The sequence below is a fragment of the Artibeus jamaicensis genome, unplaced genomic scaffold (assembly GCF_021234435.1).
Source record: "Artibeus jamaicensis isolate MK-2021 breed Jamaican fruit bat unplaced genomic scaffold, CSHL_Jam_final contig_327, whole genome shotgun sequence".
Taxonomy (NCBI): domain Eukaryota; kingdom Metazoa; phylum Chordata; class Mammalia; order Chiroptera; family Phyllostomidae; genus Artibeus; species Artibeus jamaicensis.
In genome coordinates this window covers 6,766,364-6,789,405 of record NW_026521772.1, presented here as the reverse complement: position 1 = coordinate 6,789,405, position 23,042 = coordinate 6,766,364, and the positions used below count along the sequence as shown (strand labels likewise).

Sequence of the window (23,042 nt, the reverse complement as noted above, 5' to 3'; positions counted from 1 at the left end):
AGGACTGCGGGCCGGCCCCACACCTCAGAGGAATTGCCGCACTGGCTGGAGGCCCCAGGAAGGAGCCTGGGCCGGTCCTGGCCTATGGAATAAGCCTGTTCCCTACTGGTGCTGATATTAATGAGGTAATTACTGGGTGCGTTTACGCACCTGTGCCTTAGTCTCAGCCTCTCTGTGTTCCTTCTCCAAGCAATGCGGTTCCCCTGCCCTCACCCTTTTTTTTTGGGGGGGGGGACAGGAGGGGATTTAAAGGAATGGGGCAAAAAGGAAGGTTTTCCTTTCTTTAATTTTGGATTTAACTTCTGATGTTTTTTCTGGTCATAATATTTATGGTTTTAATCGCCATAATAGTAGCTGCTATTTACTGAGTACCTACTCAGATCTCAGAAAATCTTCGAAGGAAGTTTTAAACCATTCTTACACGCACCTTGCTTTTCTGAATAATCTGTGAGCAGACGAGACAGATCACTGGGGCCTGTGGACATCGCACCCACCACAAGCATGGAACTGGTGTTCTTTTAACTCTGCACATACTGGGCGCTGTGGCCACGAGACAGGTTGCAAAGGAAGAGACAGCCAGAGCCAAGGTCATCGATTAGACTTGCTCACTCATGGAGCCAGGAATCACTCGGTCTTAGCTCTGTGCAAGGAGTGGCAAGAGGCAAGACATAAAGGTATAACAGGGGTGTCCAACCTTTGGGTGTCTCTGGGCCACCTTGGAAGAAGAGTTGTCTTGGGCCATACATTAAATATACAAACACTAACAAAAACAAAAAAAAATCATAATGTTTTAAGTAAATTTATGATTGTGTTTGGGCTTCATTCATAGCCATCCTGGGCTGTACGCAGCCCATGGGCCATGGGTTGGACACCCTTGACCCAAGGTGGGATCCCTTCTCTCCAGGACTTTCTTTGCTGGTAGTGATTACACACACACACACAACCAGAGCACAAACCAAGTGCTCCAGGCCTGAAGAACAAGGAAGGGTCAGGGGCTGCGAACCAGTGACAACCAGAGTTTGTCATCACTTGATGTTGCCGAAGCATTCTTTAAACACTTAGGCCTTTTGATCCTCACAAGAAGACAATAGCAAAGACTCAATCGGATGCTAGACACCATTTACATGACAAGTACTCTGCAATTTCCTCTTTACTGTTACAAAATTAACTGAAAATACAACGTTGATATGTGTAGAATTTTTACAAAGGCAATTCTTTTTACTGTAAGGAAAATTATTCAAAATTTTATAACATGGTCATTCAGGAACTCAATCCAGTTCTTCTGATCCACCACCATGGTTTTTCCAGCATCCTCCAAGGTTACTGTTAATTAAAGACAATCGAAACTAACATTAAAACCCCAATGCCATCATTTTTCTCTCCTCAGAAAGAGGCAGACCTTGCTTTTCCATCACACGACCCTTTCCTAGCAAGCCCAGTCCTGCTGGAATGCCCCCGGTTCTCAGTGGCTCCCATCACCAAAGGCTGGGAGTTGGCTGCTGCTCTGTTCCCGTATGTGGCTCAGCTCCGAGTCAGATGCTGGTCTGTACCGTGTGTGCTTTCCCTTTTCTGGGGCCCAGGCTGAAGGATCATAGGGAGTGCTGTTCCCCAGGCAGAGGGAAGGAGCCTGGGAGCTGGTGCTGACCCACGATGCCTCTGAAAGCTTCTGCTGGAATGATCCACGCACACAGCCACACAGCAGTGCTCAAAGACACGCAACCCTCTGTCAGGGGAGGGGAGGCAGGCCACTGGGGACTGCGATTCAGCCTCCCACAGCTGATCAGACCCTTTGAGGCACTACAGGCAGTCCTCATGATACAGGGTGCAGCCAAGAGGGGGGCCCCCAAAAGAGATTTGGAATGGTGTCCAGAACTCAAGGTATATAGGAATTATTGGAGAGACATATAAGATGTCCTCACCCCCACAGGTGTGAGTTGGGGGAAGGGACACATGGAGCAGGAACATGCAGGGCTGTTTTATACAGCCACAGCCTTGCAGCTAATCCATGGCATGGTTATTTAATGTATCTATAGCCTTTGGCAGGTCTCTTGGATATGTTAAATGGCTGTGTCCAGGCTTGGAGCCACAGGGATGAAGTCACTTCCCCCCAAGAGGTAACTGGGGGGCAGGTCCTCTGAGTTACAGTGCCTGCATGGGACCTTGGAGAAGATTGGCTCTAGGACATGGGAATACCTGCCCAGACTCACGATGGCAGCCCAGTAAAGTTGTAATAATACAGAAATACTGGCAGGTATAACTGATCATGGGAGGAGTTGGAAATAGGGGTACAGAGGAAGATTGGTGCAAAGATTTTAAACCCAGACGCGGCAGCCATTGGAGGGAGAGCCACGCAGCTTTAGCAGAGTGAGGACCCCCCTCTTGCCCAGGTGAAAGAGAACCACGTGGCTTTGTCAGAGTGGGGACCTCTGCAGCCAGGTGAAGAAGAAAGCCACATGCTTTTGGTGGAGTGCAGACCCCTGCAGCTTTGGTAAAAGATGCCCACAAGGCCTTGGAGTGCTCCCTTTGGCCATGTGGCCTAGGAAGCAGGAGAGACTTTGCCTGGAAAAATGGGTACAAAGAACTCTTGCCAGTGGACCATGAGAAGGTACCACATGATGTTGGATTAATTGGGTACCCTGCCTGGATGGCAATACAGCTGACAGTACCAGCAGCCTGAAACACAGACCTGTGCTTCTTTTCCTGAGATATGGTACCCTGAATTAGGGCATCTGTGGTTATCTTAAAGGACTTTGATATATTGGACATTGGGTCCCTACTTTAAGTCTGTACAGCTTTAAATAAACATTTCCTTTCCTTTTCACAAATCTATGGCATTGAGAGATGTCTTTCCTTTGGTGGTGGACAGACGAGCCCGGTAGATATTAGTATACCATCCTTGGGAGGGGCCCCTGTTTTCTGTAACAGTTTTTGGCATCCCTGGGTGGGCCAAATATTGCCCCCCCTTGGACCTCTGTTCTGTAACACTCACAGACCTAAGTAGGCACGTGAAAAAATGTGTACACCATCTTTTTTGACACCGAGGGTCACAGCTTCAGCCACTAGGAGGGAGTGACAGAAACTGAGGCCCAGCGAAGGGGCCAGTCCTCATTAACAGGAGTAGCCACTGTCAGCCCCTGTACATGGCACAATGTGGAAATGAAAGCCCACGGCTGCCGATTTTCAGTAGAAGTCAGAAAATTGGACATGTTTTTCTTATGTGTTTCTTATGAAAATACAACATTGATACATGTAGGATTTTTATACAGGCAGTTCTCCTTACTGTAAGGAAAAGACGTGGGTCAGAGCTTCCCCAGCCCTGAGTAGCTCAGGCTCTGCAGATGACCCCAGACTCAAGTCACAGTCCTACTCACGGCCTTCAATTTTCTTGTCCTGAACTTGGCTCTCTGAGCTGTGCCAACCCCCAAGGGAAGCCTTTCAGGCTGATTGACTTAAAAATGAGAGCTCAGATGGTAAAAGAAGAGGGGAATAATAGGGCGAGAGATTGCACTCATCTGCCTTTTTAAATTTTAATACCGAGTGAGATTTGTTAACAAGGGGGAGGTCCTAGGGCCGGTGAGGGACATCAATAATTCAGCAGAGGCTGTCAAGCTGCAAATAGCCCCACGGTGCCCAGCTGATGCTCCTGGTCCTGACAGGGGTTCTTTCAAGCTCTAAGAGAAAAGAAAAAGTCAGGTTCCCATTGTCCAGCCCACGGCAGTCCTGGCTTTCCTCAGCTCCCAGTTCCTAACAGAACTGGAGACCATGGTACTCAACGCTGTGACTGTGCGCAGACCCAGAGGCTAACAGTCCATAATGCTAAGCTGATTGCAGCTCAAACACAAAAGTTCCCTGTGCTAATGCTATCTCCCAATCAGATGCACTTAATGTGCAAGATTTAATAAATCCCTTGTCCCACCCCCAAAGCAAACGCCACTCTTCTCTGTTTGCCAGATCTCATCTTTCCCCTTCTTCAAAACCAAGCTGGAAACTCACCTGGCCCTGGTCACTGGCTTCCCCGGTTAATGGCACCTCCTGTCCAGGGGCAGGCGAATACCGTGGGATCCAGCCCACGGTGTCGGAACACGGAGGTCTCGCATCACATCAGTCCACATACCTTCTCCCCCCAACCTGTACCACTTGGGCAGGTTTCTCAATCTTTGAACTTCAGTTTTCTCATCTTTAAAATAAATATCAAAATGTCCCCCTCATTTCAGGATCAAATAAGACAGCACATGTAAATATATAAATATATTTTTATAACTTTCTCAATGGATTTCCACTTGTTCCCTTTCCCATCCACCTGTCCTCAGCATGTTGCCGTTTAAGGCCTACCTGTCACATGGGTGAAACTGGGCATCTTTAGGCCAAAGCACCAACAACTCAGCTTATTTTTAATCATGAGGGACAGAAATAGATGCAATTGATGTCAGCCAAATAATGGAGGGGCTTCCTGGGGTCTTTGATAACCAAACTCAGAAACGTCAACAAACTTAGGCCCTGACCAGATAGCTCAGGTGGTTGGAGCATAATCCCCACGTACCAAGGTTGTGGGTTAGCCCCAAGGTCAGGGCACATGTGAGAAACCACCAGTGAATGCATAAATAAGTGAAACAGCATAGCTATGTTCCTCTCTCTTTCTCAAGTCGATAAATAAAAGATTTTTTTAAAAGAATGTCAACAAACTTGGCTTTCTTTGAAAGGACCACCAAAACGTCAGGCCGAAGGCAATTGGCAGCATCAAGATGATAGTCGTTTTCTGTCACTGTGGCCAGGCACACTCAGGGCTTTGGCCCCGCAGAGCCTGTCTGCATAGCAGGGCAGGCTCACTCTCGTTGAGAGAGCAGGAAGGGAAGACAATGCTAACCCAGGGGCTCCCACGTAATGTACCTCGTTGTCTGGGATGGATTTCCTAAAACATGAGCAGTTGGGGCTATTAGCCAGCAGCAGGTCAGGGAAATGCTGTTCAGTAGTTTTTCCACTTCTGAGTGACCGAGCTGAATTCAGGTTAATGCTACAACAGGAAAAGCTTTGCTCCTGGCAAAGGGCATGTCCTCTCCCCCATGATACCTCGCTTGGTGCCTCGCTTGGGAGCAGGAAGCAGGAGCAGAGCTGGGGATGAGGGTAGACCAGGGAGAAACACTGATCCCTTGAAGCGATGTCAAAAATCTATTACAGCTCTGATCATTTGCTCTTCTATAATTCTCTTTGACTGAGGGTAACACTTTAGTAAAGTGTGAAGTCCCTCAATCACTCTGAGAGGTGGTGTCATGTAGAATAAAAAGATGAAAAAACATCAGAGAGCTTTCCCTTTTCCCATTCACACCTCCTCTGGCCCCTTGGTTGAGGGGTTTGACTCACGCACTGGTCCAGGTTTTCAAGTAGTGAACAATTGTGAGGTGAGTGGCGGCCAATATCAGGGCTGCGAGTGGGAGGCAAGATGGACAACAAGCCCTCTGTTTCCTAACACACACACAGGAGAAAACCAACACGGGAATAGGGCCGGTAGGGAAAAGGGCGGGGCAGGGCAGACAGGCTGATGCTTGATTCTCACGTTCACAGTCATATAAAGAAGATCAAAGTGTGAAGGGTGGAATAAGCATGGTCTGAATACATAGTAAATGTGTACTTCAACTATAGTAACCCTTGCTTCTTCCAGGAAGTCTTCTCTGTTCAGAGATATTCCTGCTGGCCTGTCACAGTGCTTACAACTCCATTAGGAAGTGGAATATTTTAGTTCATAAACAACACATTTGAGCTGTGGGGAAGGCAGGCGCATTTCCCAAATCTGCCCAGTGCGTCCGTCTCCTCTGCTGCTCCTTTATTTCCCCTGCTGCCGTCTCTTTCCCCATGGCCTCCCTGCCTCTGATCGCGCCCTGTTCTGACCCCCTCTCCATGGGCTGGCCAAAGGGGTCTCTGCTAAAGGTCAGTCCACATCTCACTGTCCTGCTTCCAACTCCAAGCGTTCTTGGGTGTCCTCATTAAAAAGGCTAAACTCAATGATATGGGTGACGACAGGCCCTGCTGACCTCTCCAGACTCAGAGCTCATCACCGTCGTCACTCCCGTTGCGTGTTGGCAGTTTCTCGCTCTTGTCTTCCAGCCTCTGTACCTGTGGCTCCGCCCGCCCACCATGCCCTTCCCGTTCTTCGACCTCACTTGGACAAGCCCTACGAAACCACTTGGTTCCTCCCACCAGCTCCCATGAGATTCTGCACAAAAGTCTATGCTCGCCCATGTCCTTCTTCGTGGTTATTGCTACAGCTGTTTCTTCACCCACGCCTCCCATTAGACTGTATATTCCTTGAATGTCACATTCATTTAGGTGTCCCCAGCATCTAGGTGTGGCATAATGTGGTCCACAGTAAATGAATTGGGAATGAAAAAATTCATTACTTTGATAAGAATGTAATGATAGAAAACTAATGCTCAAAGGAGTGTTGGACTCACTCAAGGTCACTTAGGCTATTTCTTACCAGGGTCAGACAGGAATGTACAATTTTTCTAGTTAAGATATTAATGTTTTCTTCTTAAACGAGACACCAAACCTATAGTCATGAAGAAAATGTCTACTTGACAAAAGACACCACAATTGGAGTTAATACAGATGTGATGGCTGATGAGAAAATATTTGCAACATATACAATAGGCACCTCTCTATAAATGTATAGAAAAGGGTCTGACAGCTACATACTGGACCCCTAAGAATTATTATCCCTGAGGCTGGGAGTGGGATAGAGGTCTGGTGATAAAAGGAGCTTTCATTTCTACTTTATTTCAATCTTTTGAATCTTTTACAGTGAGAAAGTATATATGAATTATTTGTGTGATCTAAAAAAGCTAAGTCAATCAGAATTCAAATGCACTTGACTAGATTCAGAGAACTTTTCCAACAGACCAAATTTAAAAGAAACCAGCTTAAAAGCTGCCATAGCGATGTATAGATTTACAAAGAACAAGGCTTCTTTGTAGTAACTAGAATAGCCAGATCCATTATCAAGAGAATATTTCCCTTTAAAAAAATATGTAAGAAACCAAATTAGTGAACAGAAGGGATGTGTTAAGCACGAAATCGGAGTGCAGAAAGGCAGATGTCCTTGAGGGATGTTTTATCTGAGCTGAGGCTTTAATGCCAATGAATTATCCAATTGACCCTAACACTTGGGCCTGTAGGCACGGCCTCTCTTTCTGGTAATAGCCGTCTCTTTCTGCTCTGAAGAGTCACTTGAGAATTATGAGCAAAATCTCCCTCTCCCACTGTATTCCCAGAATCCACATTAGTTCCACCTTTCCTCTTTGCACAAAGCACTGCACCATGTCCACTCTATTTTTTCAGACTCTAGCAGACCATCTTCCATCTCTCTGGGTGGTTTTCGTCTCCTGGCAGCGGACTAAAGGCCGGTTGCATTCCCCCAGTAAACACAGAATAGAGTGGATAACCTCAGAGGCAATTGCTGCCAAACAACCAAGTCTGTTCCTGGTGGGGCTTTTTCTTAGCCTTCTTAACCTTATCCCTAGATCTATGCTTTCCACTTGCTTTCGGGAACTGGGCTTCTGTTGACTCTTCTGAATTATCTTGCTGGCCGTGTGACTTCGGGCAATGTCATTACCCTTGGCTATGTTTATTTCCTTTTATCCAAGATGAATGGGAACTCAGCTTCTGCCACCTTACGAGACCACTGAGAGATTAAAAGGAGGAGATATTTACCCATTTGATAAATGTTTGCTGAGGTCCCTGGCCCAGATCCATGCTTGGTTCTAGGAATAGAAAATATATAAGTCAGTCCCTCCCTTTATAGCACTCACAGTCTTGCTGGAAAGATATACTCATGAATAATTACAATACAGAATAATAAATGCTAACATAGAGTGTTATGTTACACCCTGATGTGGGGTAGAATTAAGAAAGATTTGGGGCATTAACTCTTGAGCAGAATTTTGAAGGAAGAGCAGGAAATAGGTGGAAAAAGGTGTTCGAGACAAAAGAGACGGTGTATGACAAGTCACAGGAGCAAAGAGAAAACCCTAAGGGTGTGATTAGATGTAGGGTACAGTAGATTAAGGATAGCCCCAAATTCTTTGATAATTCACACCACAGGTGGGGTTCATGTTTGAATCTGGGAGGGTCTGTGACTCTTGGCCAATAGAATATGGCAGAAGTAACTCTGGGCCAGTTTTCAGGCCCAGGCCTTAAGTGATCTGTATGTTCTACTTCCTGTCTCTGGAAACACCCTTGGAATGTAGCCACCGTGCTGTGAGGAAGCCCAAGGAGCCCCATGAAGAGCCCAAATGGAGGGGAACTGAGGCGTCCTGTCCTGACGTCCTAGGTAACAACCAGCACCAGCTTGCCAGTGAGTCGTCTTGGAAATGATCCTGAGTGAAGACATCCTGGCCGATGTCCACAGAGCAGAGATGAGCCATTCCTGCAGAGCCCTGTCCAAGTTCATGACCCAAATAAACCATGGTTATTTTAAGTCAGCATGTTTTACATCAATTGTTGGCAGTCATAGATAAAACTGAAGCAGAGGCACAAAAGGGGACAATCAGGGATGGCATCCTGGTCTCTGGGCTTAGGTAACACAATGCAGATTCCCTTCTCAAAGATGAGATTAGAGATGGAGCAGGTTTGGTGAACCAAGAGGGTAGAGAGGTATCGAGGGGTAATAGTGAGTTCCGCTTGGGACTATTGAGTTTGAGGGGCCATGGGCTATTTGGTAGAGAGAGATGGTAGAGTTGGACGTGTAGATCTGAAGCTGAGAGAGATTTGGACTTGAGCTAGAGAGATCTGTAAATGGTTATTGATGGAGGAAGAATGCATGATCGTGGCTACAAACACCTGGAGGAAATATACACAGGGAGGAGTGATGAGGGCCCAAGGGGTTAATCACAGTTAAGGGCTATGCAGAAAAAAGTCTAGGAAGAAGCTTCAAAAGAAGTAAGAGTAAGGAAGTGGGGGTTCAGGGAGTTCAGTCCGTCTGGTCCTGGTGAGCAGTACTTCTGATCACAAAGGGGAGGCTGCACGCAGCAACCCGGGTGCAAAGCTTAACAATAAACCCCATTCAATGTCTGGCAGGCCTCCGTGTCAGGGAAGCCTTGCTCCCTGCGTCCTGCTTTGTTGCTTACAGGGAAAATGAGCTCAGACTGAAACTGGGAGCGTTACACAGCAAGCCAATCACCCGAAGTCTGTCTCTTCTCTCTCTCTAGCTATTTTAGCCTCTCCTTACACAGGTACCAGGGCTTCTCTCTGTTCAGGAGCCCAGGGAGACATCCAGTGCTTTGGGGAAAAGGACAAGAAACCAAAAAGCGCATTGGTGTCCTGCCTCTGAGCTAAAAGAAGCCTTTTCCATTTTGTGGGAAGCTTTTCTCCAAGCCACACACCTAAACAGATGCCTGGGGGGAGGGGGATGGTTTACTGATACAGTGGAGCAGTAACGGTAGGAAAGAGTGGATGAACATTTTATAGGCATCAGAGTATTTAATAAATCATGAGGTTGCTCATTCAAGTGGGCCTTCATTCACCCTTGACCATGGTGGCTCAGTCTAGTCAATGGAACCTCCTTTTCTGGTGTGTCCTGTCTATCCCGATGCTGTTTGGAGGTTTGAGGGGCATTTGTGTGAGCTTCGATTTCTCAACCAAGTACATGCAGGGGAAGGCCTAGTGGTTCCATCGACAGCTCTCACCTAGATGATGGAGAAAATGTAGGGAAATTCAGAGACTATTTACCTAGGAGTCGGGAGATTTGGCTTCCTGTCCCAATTTTGCTAACGGCTAGCTGTGTGACGTTGGACAATATCTTAACCTCTCTGAATACTAGTTTCTTATCACCAAAATAAAGGGAGGGATGGATTGATCATTCTGGATTTTCCTGTCAGTTTTCTGAGTCTTCAAATAAATAGGTTTCTTAAAGCGACCTCAGGATGCTGAGTGGTCTGTTTCATAAATAATTATTGATAGACGTTCCTGTGCTGTGGGCTTTGTTGATGCGGAAGAAAGGAGCAACGACCACCTTTCTTCCACGTCTAGGCAATGCACTACCATGTGCTTATGCTTAACTGTTTAAAAAGGAAAAAAACATACTAAGACCTACTCAATAATTACATTTGGAACTAAGAACAGAAAAAAGTACCATTTTGCCAGATATTTGCCATCTATTTGTTTATCTAACTAAAATTTAAAACTTTCACTATATCCCAAAGGAATTTGAACTGATTATACCAATAAGAAAAACAGCAACAAGTAGTTACCTAAACAGGAGACGCAGCGTTGCAAACTGCCACTTCTAATAATAAAACGGTACTACTACTATTGAATGTGGACTCTGTGTTAACCCGTATGTAGACTATTTCATACATGCTATTCTAGTTACTCCTCATTAGTTGTAAAGTAATGGCACAGTGATAAGAAAACTGGCTGAGAAAGATGAATTCCCTTGTCCAAGTCACCCACCCAATTAGTGAGTGGCTGTGAGGAGACTCAGATCCTAGCTTGTCTGATTCCAAATACACAGTAATTGTAATGACAAATAATAGCGAAAGTTTTCATTGAACGTACTATGACTAGAAACTATTCTAAGCAGCTCATTCATCTAAAATGATCTCAGTCTTTCATCCAAGTGAACTATCTTGCAGCCATATCAGTTACAGAACATGGATAATAACGAAAACCACCCTTGTCTATAGAATGGGGCACATGTTGCATTTATTAGTAAGTTTATTTCTGAAGTTGTTATTCCCTATTTCTGTGTGGCTCTTGGAATTCTTCAAGCCAGTTGTAAAGGTTAGTGGTTCCCTCTTTTGTTGAGTTAAACACGCTATTTGATGTGGTCATTTTATATTTGTGGGAGAGCCATGGTTTTACCTTTTGAAATAAATATTCTTTAACAATATATTACACACACTCGTGTGTTCTTGGAGAGGGAGAGAGTTATTCCCCACAATGCCACTGCCGCAGGGGCTGGGTGTGAGCGAAGCAGGAGAGGAGGTAGCCGGGGCGCCCGGCCCTGTCCAGCCCGTCCCCTTGATGGGGTGCTGGGGCCTGCTGCTAACTAAGCCGGTGGCCTGCAGCTTGGCTGCTCTGTCCTGGGTGGCCTGTCTAATGACTGCTCCTCCATGTGTCCCTGCTGCAGTGGCTGTCAGAGCGTCACCCAGTCAGCTCTTTGCCGAGCCCTGTGCAGGGACTTCCTGTGGCCTTCCGGAGCCTTACGTCCTTCAAGAACATTAAGGACCGTACAGAGACGGAAGGACAGAACTCAGCAGCTTTCTGGAGACTTCCCTCTTTCTTTCTGTAATTGCCTTCAGATTTAAAGATGGCGGAGCCCCACGTGGTGAGCATGGAATTGGGGAGAATCAGAAGCAAACCTCCCCAAAAGTGTCTTCTATACTCTGTGCCTTGGAACACCGGTGTCCTGTGAATAACCTGCAGATGTGATGTGAGTAAGTGGAAAAATCCTTTCAAGTCTTATGACAAATAACCATCTTATCATAATAGTGATAAATACTGAAGCAATTTTATTTTCTTGAATTTCAAGATCCAATTACTCTTTTTTTCCATTATATAATACTTTGAGCTTGTTGTCCTAACAAAATACAGAGTTTTTAAGGAAACATTTTATAAGCCTATGCATAAAAATATCATCAGGTGGTGTTTTGTGATATCAAAATGTTAAGAAATGTTCTAATGCACAGGAGACACATCATATACTAAGAAGAGTGTAAAGTTATGGGCTTCTGAGAAGAGATTTAGAGCTCAGAACATGCACACAGTCGGAGCATTGTTCTCTCCTCTGGGTTGGGAGCTGTAAAAACATCCCTGCTCCCCACCCCCTGCCCCATCACGGGGCTCAGTAGAGTAGGAGATACCACGTGCCAACTCTTGAAGGCTGTGCTGTTTCATAGACAATGGGTGTAAGGAGAGAAAATCTATGCTCCAACCAGATCCCTGAAGTGGTTGAAAACAGTTGTTGGAGAGCCTGTTCTCAGAATCAGAACGTGCAACAACCGTACACAGAAACGCAGAATTCTCTGCAGTTGGCACTAAAATCTTAAACCAAGAGAAGGACCGTTCGGACGGCAAGCAGCTCAGAGACAGAAGGGATTAACAGCTCACTATCGGCTAGCTCTGAGAATCTAGAATTACTCTTTTCCTCTGCATACTCTGTACACACTCTGTGACCTTAATTTGCTTGGGACTTCGGCCACCTTCCCTGTGGAACTGAATCCCGCTTCCCGTCTCCAGCCCAGATTTTTCGCCCGAGCCCCTGAGCCTCCTGGGCAACTCTGCCCGGGTGCCCTGCAAACGTTCACATTCTCACTTCCTCCTCCTGCCTCACCTCACCTCTCAACTTGGCCTTCTCCTTACATTTTCTATCTTAGAGAATGACTTCATCATCCACTGAAAATATGGGAATCATTCTTACATCTTCCTTATGCACACACATTTAACCCATTACTAAATCCCACCTCTTCTACCTCCTAATTACACCTCCAATATCTCCCTTCCTTTTCACCTGCTTACCATCATATCCTATCAAAGCCTCATAATCTGTCGCTTGGTTACTAAAAGCTCATTTTAACTGGTTTCCCTGAACACCGACTTTGAGTTAATTCTCACCAATGGCAGACTGACCTTCCCACAGTTATTATCTAGATTTGATCATCATTTTCTTTTTAAAAAAATCCTGTGACTTTCCATTGCTTTTACGATGGCGTATTTCCTAATCGGAGGCCAGTGTACCAGTTCAGTCTCCTATCTTACCAAGCTCCCGTTTTATGTAAGTCACATTCCAGCCAAACTAAATTGCTTGCAGGTTCTCAAATATGACACATTCTCCATCATGCCCACAACCCTTGGTCACGCTTTTTTCTCTGCCTCCCAAACTTCCTCATCCCCTCAGCAACTCCTTTCCCCAGGAAGTCTTCCCTGAACCTCCCAGTCAGCTCAAGACACGCGATGGTCCACTCTATCAAAGCCCCTTGCACACCGCACTGGAATCGCCCACGTGGGGGAGAATGTATGGGGAAAGAAACCTGCATTTCTTCCCCCAGTGATTCCGATACCCGGCCTCTCCCCAGTTAGAGCAGAAGGGCACTCGTAGTCACTGCCCTCCAGTCGGGCTGTTACATAAAACATTCAAAGAGCAGGAAATGAATTCACATTAGCTTTTCGAGTGTCCCAAAATAGACTCAAGTTGGCAGTTCATTGTTTAAAGGGTATTTTTAAGCATCAAAAGCTTAGCTCCTGAATGTCTTACAGTACCAACTTTATTCCCTAAACAACTGATTTGGAAGATCCAAGGGACTGGGGCCAGAGGAAAGGGAGGCAGGACCGGATGAGGGTCAGACACCTGTGAGTGACTGAGGATGGGTGAGGTGGGCAAGGAGAGGGGACGGGACAGGTGGCCCAGGAGGGAAGGAGAGCATCTCAGTTTTTTTATAAAGATTTTATTCATTTATTTTTAGAGGGGAAGGGAAGGAGAGAGGGAGAGAAATATCAATGTATGGTTGCCTCTCATGTGTCCCCCGCTGGGAACTGGCCCGCAACCCAGGCATGTGCCCTGACTGGGAATCGAACCTAGATCGTCTTGTTCACAGGTCCATGCTCAATCCACTGAGCTACAACCAGCCAGGGCGAGAGCATGTCAGTTTTATTTCTCACATACAGGAAGGAAACTGAAGGAGCTAGGAGGAGGTTGGCGGCCCTGAAGGGGCCTTCATGGGGAATGGGAAGGCATCGTGTGTCCTGCACGAACTAATGAACTAACAGCCATATATGAGCCGAGACACCAGATGCCCGAGTGTGACGTGTGAGAGTGCGGTCCCTCCCAATGATGTGGAACTGATGGAGTCTAAATGCAGCCCCAGGGAGAAGGGCAAGGGGGAACCCCGAACTGTCTAGGACTATGAATGAACTTCTCACTATAAGCATAATGAGGGGTCAAGATAGAAATCGCATGTGGTTATAGAAAAAAAACAGTTATCATCTTGCTGTCCTGAATCTGTGGCCTGGGACTCTCACTGGGACTCTGCGCCCCTATTGAAGAACCGGCTTTTTTTCAGGGGACTTGGGGGCCCCTTGAGGACAGTGACCATTTTGCATCCATCTCTGTAACTCTAGCCCAAGAATGGAGACCAAAGAAATGATGGTCAAATGAAAAAAAAAATGAACAAATAAGCAAACCTGGATGAGAGAGGATGAAGGACTGGACAGAATGGAGGCGGTGCCATTTCCTGGGCCAGATGAGGTCATGGAGGACGAAGACCTGCACCTGAGGTGGACATAAAAAAGCCAAAGATGAGCGCTCACAGGAGGGGTCCCACTCCGCACCCAGATGCCTCCCTGGATCATTCAAACCCCCGTTGCCTAATTTATTTATTAGCATCAGAATAACCTGGGTGTTGATGACTAGGCAGATTCCTACCTCAAACACCCAAAAGATTCTACTCCAAAAGCCCTGGGGTAGGACTCCAGGAATTTTCAATTTAATCAACACTCCTAGGTGATTCTGATAGAGGGGCCCATGGACTACACGGTAAGAAACATTATTTTTGAGAGAAGACAGTGTCAGGTCCTCTGCCTACAGCCAGTAGGATCTGGGAATAGCCCTTTTTCTAGTCCATTCTGTGGTGGGTTTGGCCCTTGAAGGAGTCCCAGTGGCCATCAAACCAAACCCACTGGGCAGGAGGGACCACGAGCAATGAAGACAGACCTTACACTTAAACAAAAGCAACAAGCTGCATTTAAATCAAATGTGGGTAAACCAACCTCTATCTACAGATACTCTAATAATAAGATGAAGAATTGCGTATAACATACTGAGCCCTTACTACGCACTAAATGCCTGAGGTGTGCTACCTCATTTAGTCATTGCAAAATTTCCCATGTGTATTCTCGAGAGGATAAGAGACTTATCCAGATATATTGCAGGTAAGTGGCAGAGCCAGGTTTCAAATCTAGGCCTGGGAGAAGTCAAAGACTGTGGTTTTAACCACCATGGAGCATCATAACTAAGAACACGGATTATTTCTGAAGTCAAAACAAAGAAATCCATAAACCTAATTTTAGCATACACCAGGAGAATTCAGGACTAATAAAAGCAACGCTGAATTCAATCACGAAATCTCTTTGTGGTAAAATTAATCCATTTCCACAGTTTACAATTTGGTAAGCTCATATTTTAATAAATTGCGTTTTATTAAGATTACATGCCTGTAGGGTCTAGGAGGACCCTAGAGCTTCCCACATGTGCAAGTAATTAAAAGATACAGAAATGATGTAAAGGAAACCAGCTAAGGATCTGAGACTAAATAATTTCCCATTCCCGTGGAAATGCTGCCACTGAAATAAATTGGACAGCTGTTGGCACCATGACAGTCCTCTCTCTGCCTCAGTCAGAGCCACGCTCCAGGAGCCCGCTCGGTCCTCCTTCAGTACAGCCCCTGCTGCATTGACACTGCAGACGGGACCACTCACCCAGGCGTCATGGTGTCCCAACGCCAGCAGGGCCCAGGGCTCTGATCCCTAGGCCCTCACCTGCCCTCACGTTCATTCAGGGCATCCATTAGTAGCCTGGCCAGCTCCATCTGATCTGGCTGCTCCAGTCCCTCCCAACGGCAAGACGAGACCAGGGCGTCTGACCTCCAGTTGTCTGCAAACTCATGGGTGGAGAGCAAATAACTATAATTAAAATGCCTCCTGTTGACTTTGCAAAGCCTTGGAGGGGGTGTTTACAAAGGCTAAACACACGTTTCCAAGTGCCCATCTTCAAAGCAGTCCTTGAAGGTACTAAAAAACAAAATAAACCAACAACGAAACAGACATCAACTCATAGACACCAGGGACATTTTGATGACTGCTAGATGGGAAAGAGGTTTGGGAGCTGGATGGAAATGGGGAAAGGGATTAAGATGGACAAATTGGCAGTGATATAAACAGTCACGGGGATGTCAAGTCCAGCATGGGAAAAACATGGCCAATAATATTGTAATAACTCTGTATTGGGCCAGGTGGGCACTAGACTTACTGGGGGATGACTTAGTAAATTATGTGAAGGTCTAACCATTTAACTGTACACCTCTACCTAATATGATAGTGTATGTCAACTATAATTTAAATTTTTTAAATTGTTTTTAAAGCATAGGGGCTGCGATGGGGAATAAAAGGACAAACCATGTAGCAAAGTGTGGCAGGTGGGGGCTGGGTAGAGCTGGAATAGCCAGGTGTGTCTCCAGCCCCACACTCTGCCCTGCCCTCCCGTGTCCACCCCCTCACAACGGTTTCTGTCACAGAAAAGGGCCTGGAATCCCTCAGAAAGACCTTCGTTTTGCATTTGGTCTAATGTGACCATAAACACAGATAAGAAACAAGTGCTCTCTGCAGCACTACCGTATTTTACTGTATTTTCGAGCCCACATTTTTTGTGTGCATTATGCACAGGATCATTATACTCATTAGTATACCCAGGGTATGTAATTATTATACCCATGTATAATGCCCATCCTTATTTTTCCCTAAAAAATTGGGGCAAAAAAAGTGTGCGTGATACACAGCAAAATACGGTATGTTTCCTGAAGCTGTTTGAAGATGGATGACCAGAATGATGACCAACAAGTGATCCTTAAACCACAGGTAACCTCGCACCTCCCTACTGTCAGGGAGCAGCCTGAATAATGAGTCCCTGAACTGTTAGGCTCCGTGGTTCTTTCATTAGTCACTTCATTAACAAGGAAAACCACCACTGAACAGAGGGAGAATCAAAACTTTAAGGCCCGGCTAGGCCTGCAAGCTTGCTGTTGGGAGGAGGACATCAGACTCATAATGAGAGGATACGGCAAGGCAGTGGGATTCTTGTGCTACTTTCAGAACTAGAGAGACGGGCTTTTCCATTAGAAAAGAAAAAGCAGATAGAGGGGGACCAGGTATCAAGGAAAGCACGGAGGAGGCAGGCTTTGCACTTCCTAGGATTTGGAAGGCGAGAGAAGAAAGTGCTGAGGGAGCCCCAGGAGTGGAGAAGAGGGTGGGAGGCATCTCTTCTTTCCTTACCCAAATCTCTTCGGGCCAGCTCAGCTCCGCTGGCCCCTTCAGTCTCCCACCACGAGGACCAGAAGATCTGTGCTCACAGATGTCATTGAGTCTTCTGAGAAAACAAGCTTGCTCTACCCACCGAGATTACATTAGCGCATTCACAATTAAAACATGCAATCAGAAAAACTAACCACCAAATCCTTTTCACCTTTTCTGTGCTTAGACACATTGAACATAGGAACTTCTACAGGAAATAGTTAATTGAATTGATAAGAGCAAAAACCTCTTCTTTACAAGTGGTGGTTTATTTCCTCTGTTGTATATACACTGAACAGCTGCATTTGTGGCAGATCCAGAGACTCCACGATAATTACCGCTGTTCCTAACCTGCCATTTTTCTGAACATTTGAAACACTGACGATGTAGTTGAAGAGATGGTTTGCATCTTACTTGATTATGAAGAGGCAGCATTCTGAAACCCACACCTGCCTGCAAACAGATTTTTAATTGGCAATTCAGCTTCTAGGTAGTGTATTATGACTTATAAAATAAATGAATCTTTTTTTTCCTTCATAAAGAACACTAGGCCACTGTCAGTGCCAAGTCTGCTCCCCAGAACTGCTTGGCAGGGTTCCCGAAAGTCCCCACAGCCTTGCGGCAGAAGCTCTCCAACCTGTTTGCGAGGTGGCACTTTCACGGTTTTCTTATAGTTTAAGTAGCTTGCAGCATGTCCATCCCATTTTTCCTGGTATCCTTGGACAACACTATTTTAAAGTCTCCCTTAATGTCTTATCTCTCCAAACCTGAGGTCTTTAGAAGACTGACCATTCGAGTCTGTTATTCTTTTCAACCCAACGAGGTTATATTATCCCCTTAAACAGGCAAATCAAACTCTTGTAGATTCAGATCCAATTTAAAAGGTTCCCTAAACAGTCAGATTTCTCAAGATTTAATGGATGTCCAACAAGATAAAGATTCTGATGTCAAATAAACAAGGAAATGTTTCAAACCTTCTCCAGTCCCTACTTAGGGATTTATAACTCCCATTAGCCAAAAAAAAAAAAAAAAAAACCTTAGAGAAATCAGGTAGGAAACATGTTTAATTTGGTTAAGCAAGACTGTTTGGACTACAGAATCCTTTCCTTCTCTCATTCTCTTTCTCCTCCTCTCTCTTTGCTTCCTTCTTTCTTTAAGATCCCTGGAATGTAATCATTATAATCATAATGATAACAATGATAATGATAAAAGCTAACTGTTGAGCTAGTCCTATTCCTTTAGCAATCATCCCCGAAATCTTAACATGCGTCATTAACAGAGTTCAATATTAATAGTTTTATTCTTTTTCCAAATCAGGTAAGAACCTTAGAATGCTGTCATGCTGATCAACACTATCCCCAAGTTATAGGCTATTATGTCTTGATATTCAGCCTCACACATTAGACATAAATTTCACTATTATACAGTCAATATTTACACTTTCTGTTTTCATGCATCACAAATATTCCTTCTGACATGAAGTTCTACCTTCGTTAGAAGTTCCTTTCATGAAGGTGTTTTGTTGATAAATTTCTTGGGTTTTTGCCTAAAAATGTCTTCATTTTACCTTTACTTTTTGAAAGGTGGTTATTACTAAATGTAGAATTCTAGGTGGAACATTAGTTTCTTACAGGACTTTGAAAATTTATTTTCAGTTCTTTCCAGTTCCACCATTGCTCCTAAGAAGTCAGCTATCAGTCATTGCGGATGGCCCCTCCCCATTTTTTCTGTTTGGCTGCTTTTGTTATCTTCTCTTTGTTTTTTATTGTCCTGAGTGTTGTTCCGATATATGTATATTTCTTTCTATTTATGGTGTTCGGCTCTTTGGAAAACTTTAGTTTGAGGTTTGGCGTTCTTACTCCCCCTCTGGAAAACACTCAGTCAATATGTCTTTCAATACTGTGTTTGCCCCGTTATAATTTCTTTCTAGAACTCAGATTACTTGTACGCTGGACCTGCTAACTCTTCTCTTCATGTTTCTTAATCTTTTTTTCCCACTTCCTTTTGTTTCATCTCTGTTCCACATTATGTGTAACTTCTTCAGATTTACCTTCCAAAGCACTAATTATTTCTTTAACCGTGTTTAATATAATTCTAAATCCATCCATCTAAATTCTGCTTTCAATTATACAATATTCATTTCTGGAGATTTTTCCTAGCATGTTTTTCTTCTAAATTCTATTCCTTTTAAATGCAAATCCCTACATATTTTATTACGTATTTGGTATCTGATAATTCTAATATTTTAAGTCTTTCAAGGTGCGATTCTGTGGTGTGCTATTTTTATTGACTCTCATTCATGATAGTACATTTTTTATATTTGCAGTGATATTTTGGTGAGTGCAGGGAACGTGGGATCTAACTGCTGGGTTTCTTTGAGGCTTGGTTGCAAACTTTGTTTCCTAAGAGAGGACTCGTTTGTTTTTCCAGGGTGGAACACTGTCCTACTAGATATAATGCTTATGATAAAGCTATAGTAATTAGGAGCATCTGGTGTTGGCACAGGCATAGACAAATACAGGCTCATGTATGTGACAAGTTGATATATGATGGAAGGAGCATTGCAGAATTGAAGAAAAGATGGTCTAGTCAGTAAATGATACATGGTAATAAGCAAAAAGAGACCCAAACAGGACTACACCAGGAAAATGTATCTTAACCACAGCTGGTTTTTGATGAAGAGGGATTGAAAGAGAGCTAAGATGAATAGCAGTCATTGTTACATGGAGACCTAATGGCTTCAGGACAGGTATCCACCCAGATGGCTTATGAAAAAATTGTATGTATGTACATGAGAAATTATAGGGAGAATAAAAATTACACATACAAAAAATTTAAACTGCTGTTTAGCAATAATAATGGGCAGTGGTGGTGTTAGCATGCTTTTCTGTGACTATCTGGTGTGTCCTATGAGATAAAGCAAATGAATAGTTGTAGGATATTCAAACTATAGTTTCCCCTGTATCTTTAAGAACCAGTATTCTAAATGTGGAAGAAAGGTGATAGAGATGCAATATAGAAACAGTTAACGAAATTCTGTATTTCTGAATTTCATTGGCAATATCAGATAAAAAGCACAAATACACAACATATTCTGTCTGTCCGCCTATCCATCCATCCACTGACAAGGCTTGAAAATAATGAACAGTCTTTAACACTGTACTTACTTTTGTCTTGAAAGTCATTTCCCGTTCAAAGAAATCAGTGTTTCTTGAAGAATGGCTGGTTCCAGGTAGAAGGCATGAAATGAACAAGATGAACCTAGAACATTTGGTTCCAGATATCAAGGAAACTTTTAAACACGCCCGGGATATGTCGAAAGGACTCAGGAGCTAAGCTAATTTGTTCCTATTCTATTCCATTCCATTTCATTCCCACATTCTTCTGCCAAAGATAGGACAATTTGAATGTCAACAAGGATAAGAACTGCAGTGGCTTAGAACCATTAAATATTTGAAGTCTATGCATTTCTGGTAACATCAAAAAACTAATTGGATGTTAAGGACCTGAATCATTACCTTGAAAACAAGTTAAAAGGAGAGAACCAAACACTTATCCTTTTAGAACTGTACCACTAGACAACTAAATAGAAGATGAAAAGAAGCTTCTCTCTATAAAATTATTCCAGCTGGTAAATAATAGAATTAGAATATTGTCACTTTGCTAACATCATACAAGAACTAGACATTATGTGTCAACTGATGAAAAAACATGCCATCCTTTGATTCAAAGACATTAAACCTGTGTCTGATCAAACTCCTGGATCCAGCTTCCAATTTGCAAGAAGTATATGGGTCATGTTGAACTGAGCGAACCATTGGTAAGCCATCAGCAAAATGCAGACTGTAGTAAACTGCTGTTCAAATGACCTCGGTTCTTCAAAAGAGGAATAAAGGAGTAACCTGTAGATGAAAAGATGCACAAAACACAGACCAAGTTCAAAGAGAACTCACACAATGTGCACATTTTGTGCCCTGCTTATATCATGCAGAATATTGTTTTTGAGACTCATCTCTGCTGCTGCGTATGCCAATAGTTATTTCTTGTTTATTACTGGCCTGTAAGCCATTGTGTAAATATATTAACATTTGTTTATATATCACTTGTTAATGGACATTTTGAGGTTGTTTTCAGGTTTTCGCTATCATGAATACAGGTGTGTACATTTGTGTGTATTGTGAAGTGTGCTTTCATTTCTCTTAGGGAAATATCTAGAAGTGCTGGTTTATATGGTAAGTGTATATTCAGTTCTATAAGAAACTGCCAATCTGTTTTGCAAAGTGTTTGTGCCATTTTACTTTCCCACAAGAAATACGTAAGAATTACAGTTGTTCCATATTTGCTCCACCATTTGTCAGGATGTTTGGTCATCTCAGGGGTGTTGTGATGGTATCGCATTGTGATTTTAGTTGGAATTTGCCCGAAAACCTGCATCTCTGTGTGAGCTGACACAGGGATGTTGGAGAGTGAGCTGCAGCTGACTCGCCAATGTTTTTGGAAGAATTTTGTGCAACTTCATTCTATGCATGGGCTGCCCAACACTCAGCAAAGATTCAAAGGGACCTCCGTGTAGATTTCTGGACTTACTCCTTTTACGCTTCCCCACTTCTGGAGCTTCCTGAAAATGTTTTTTAAAATGTAATCAATTAAATTCATAATGATTGTGATTTCTTAAAAAGTGCCCTATAACAGACAAGTAATCTGATCATCGAAATGCTAATGTTCCTATGTTATGCATATTGATAAGTTACATCTATACACTTAACTTAATAAAGTAAATGAAGAAATGAGTACACAACTTTGTTGCTTACTAACCAAATCATCTTATTATGATCCAAGTGATGAAATACTTCAACAGAGTCAGCCCTGCCGTATCCCTTCATGGCGCTTGGTGACAGTTTCTAGGTGGCAGCGAGCCGCCCTATGGCTCCACGCGCTCGCTCTCCTGGAGAACATGTTTTGGCCCAGGCCATGTCAGGCACCAAATTTGCCCCTTTCTCACCCTGTCATTCCTAAAAGCAGACCCTGAGAAAAGAATTTCAGTACCAGTAATTTATTTGAGGAGTCGTTCTAGAAAGGACATTGAAAGAATCAGAATGTAAGACAAGAAAAGCGGTTAAGCCAATAAATTGTAAGTTAATGAATTGTGGGTTAATGGGACTTCATACTTCTAAGAAAATGGATGGAACACACCTGGGAACTGTCCTCTGAGGTAACAGAGAGTTGAATTCTTTATTCAACGCTCCTGTCCCTCAGTGGTTGACGGCTGCAGCTAGAGCGTTGGTTCCCAGCATGCTTGGCCCTCTCCACTCCTGAGAGCATAGACAGTGTGGCTGAGCTTAGTCCTACAGTGAGACACTGCCCTTAGGCACAGATCACAGGGATCCATCAAGGTGTGTGGAAACCATTGGCACGTGACCTCCAGGGCAGGTGGAGGGGGTAAGGGTGGGGCATCAACAGGGCCCCCCTTTCCTTGGAAACAGGGACTCATCCAAATCTTCTTCTCTGTTTACCCTGATCAAGGACAAACATCAAAAAAAAGGGAAGGAAGTATAAGTCAGGTGCTCACTAATGGAAGCTTGACCCTGTACGATACTGTGGGGTGAGGAGACAGACAAAACAGTTCCCAACAGTTGCTGAGTGGGCAAAGGTCAACAAAACAGTCCCTGAGCAAACCAAACCCTTGGCCTCTTCATTGGGCTCTTTCCTTTCACCTTCTGTTCATCCAGCATGAGGTCTCTGATGCAGCCGGGTCCCCACGGCAAGCAAACTCATGGCCTTTGTATTTGTATTAGCAGTGGGTGTGTGTGGTATGTTTTTTTAAGGAAGAAGCACTTCCCTTAAATGTGTCCCCAGAGGATAGTCATGGCCATTTAACTCTTTGTTCCCCAGGTTTTTCTCCAAGGGACGTGATGGGTGGGAGTGAAGGAGTGAAGGCTTCCCACAGCATGTAGGAGGCACAAGGTTTCCAGTCAAGCCAGTGGTCACAG

General features: G+C 44.2%; 1 protein-coding gene across 7 annotated transcripts; it reads right to left on the bottom strand.

The window, feature by feature from the left end:
* Positions 1-970: 970 nt before the first annotated feature.
* LOC128627155 (uncharacterized) lies at positions 971-22,188 on the bottom strand. 7 transcript variants are annotated; one of them, XR_008391301.1, is made up of 8 exons: positions 21,868-22,188; positions 20,794-20,954; positions 20,216-20,313; positions 15,466-17,147; positions 14,173-14,260; positions 7,705-7,754; positions 3,535-4,177; positions 971-1,323 (listed from the first exon to the last, which is right to left on the bottom strand). XR_008391301.1 is itself a non-coding variant. In XM_053663702.1 (8 exons), exons 2-8 carry the CDS (start codon positions 20,868-20,870, stop codon positions 4,174-4,176), a joined length of 552 nt encoding a protein of 183 aa, XP_053519677.1. In that variant the 5' UTR covers positions 20,871-20,954; positions 21,868-22,188; the 3' UTR covers positions 971-4,173. The 7 variants fall into 7 exon arrangements, 2 of the variants coding, with proteins under 2 accessions (XP_053519677.1, XP_053519676.1); XR_008391300.1 differs by having other exon boundaries at positions 971-4,177; positions 15,466-15,777; positions 17,035-17,147; positions 21,868-22,186; XM_053663702.1 differs by having other exon boundaries at positions 971-4,177; positions 15,526-15,647; positions 17,035-17,147.
* Positions 22,189-23,042: the final 854 nt, after the last annotated feature.

Bases quoted from the DNA above. Each gene is read 5' to 3' on its own strand.
- LOC128627155 (XM_053663701.1), bottom strand. From the start codon at position 20,870: ATGGTTCGCTCAGTTCAACATGACCCATATACTTCTTGCAAATTGGAA. The intron at 17,148-20,215 runs GTACAGTGTTAA...CTCGGTGGGTAG, and splicing joins GACTTTCAAGACAAAAGTAA to AGCAAGCTTGTTTTCTCAGA. The intron at 9,678-14,172 runs GTTTGCTTATTT...TCCATCATCTAG, and splicing joins CTTCATCCTCTCTCATCCAG to GTGAGAGCTGTCGATGGAAC.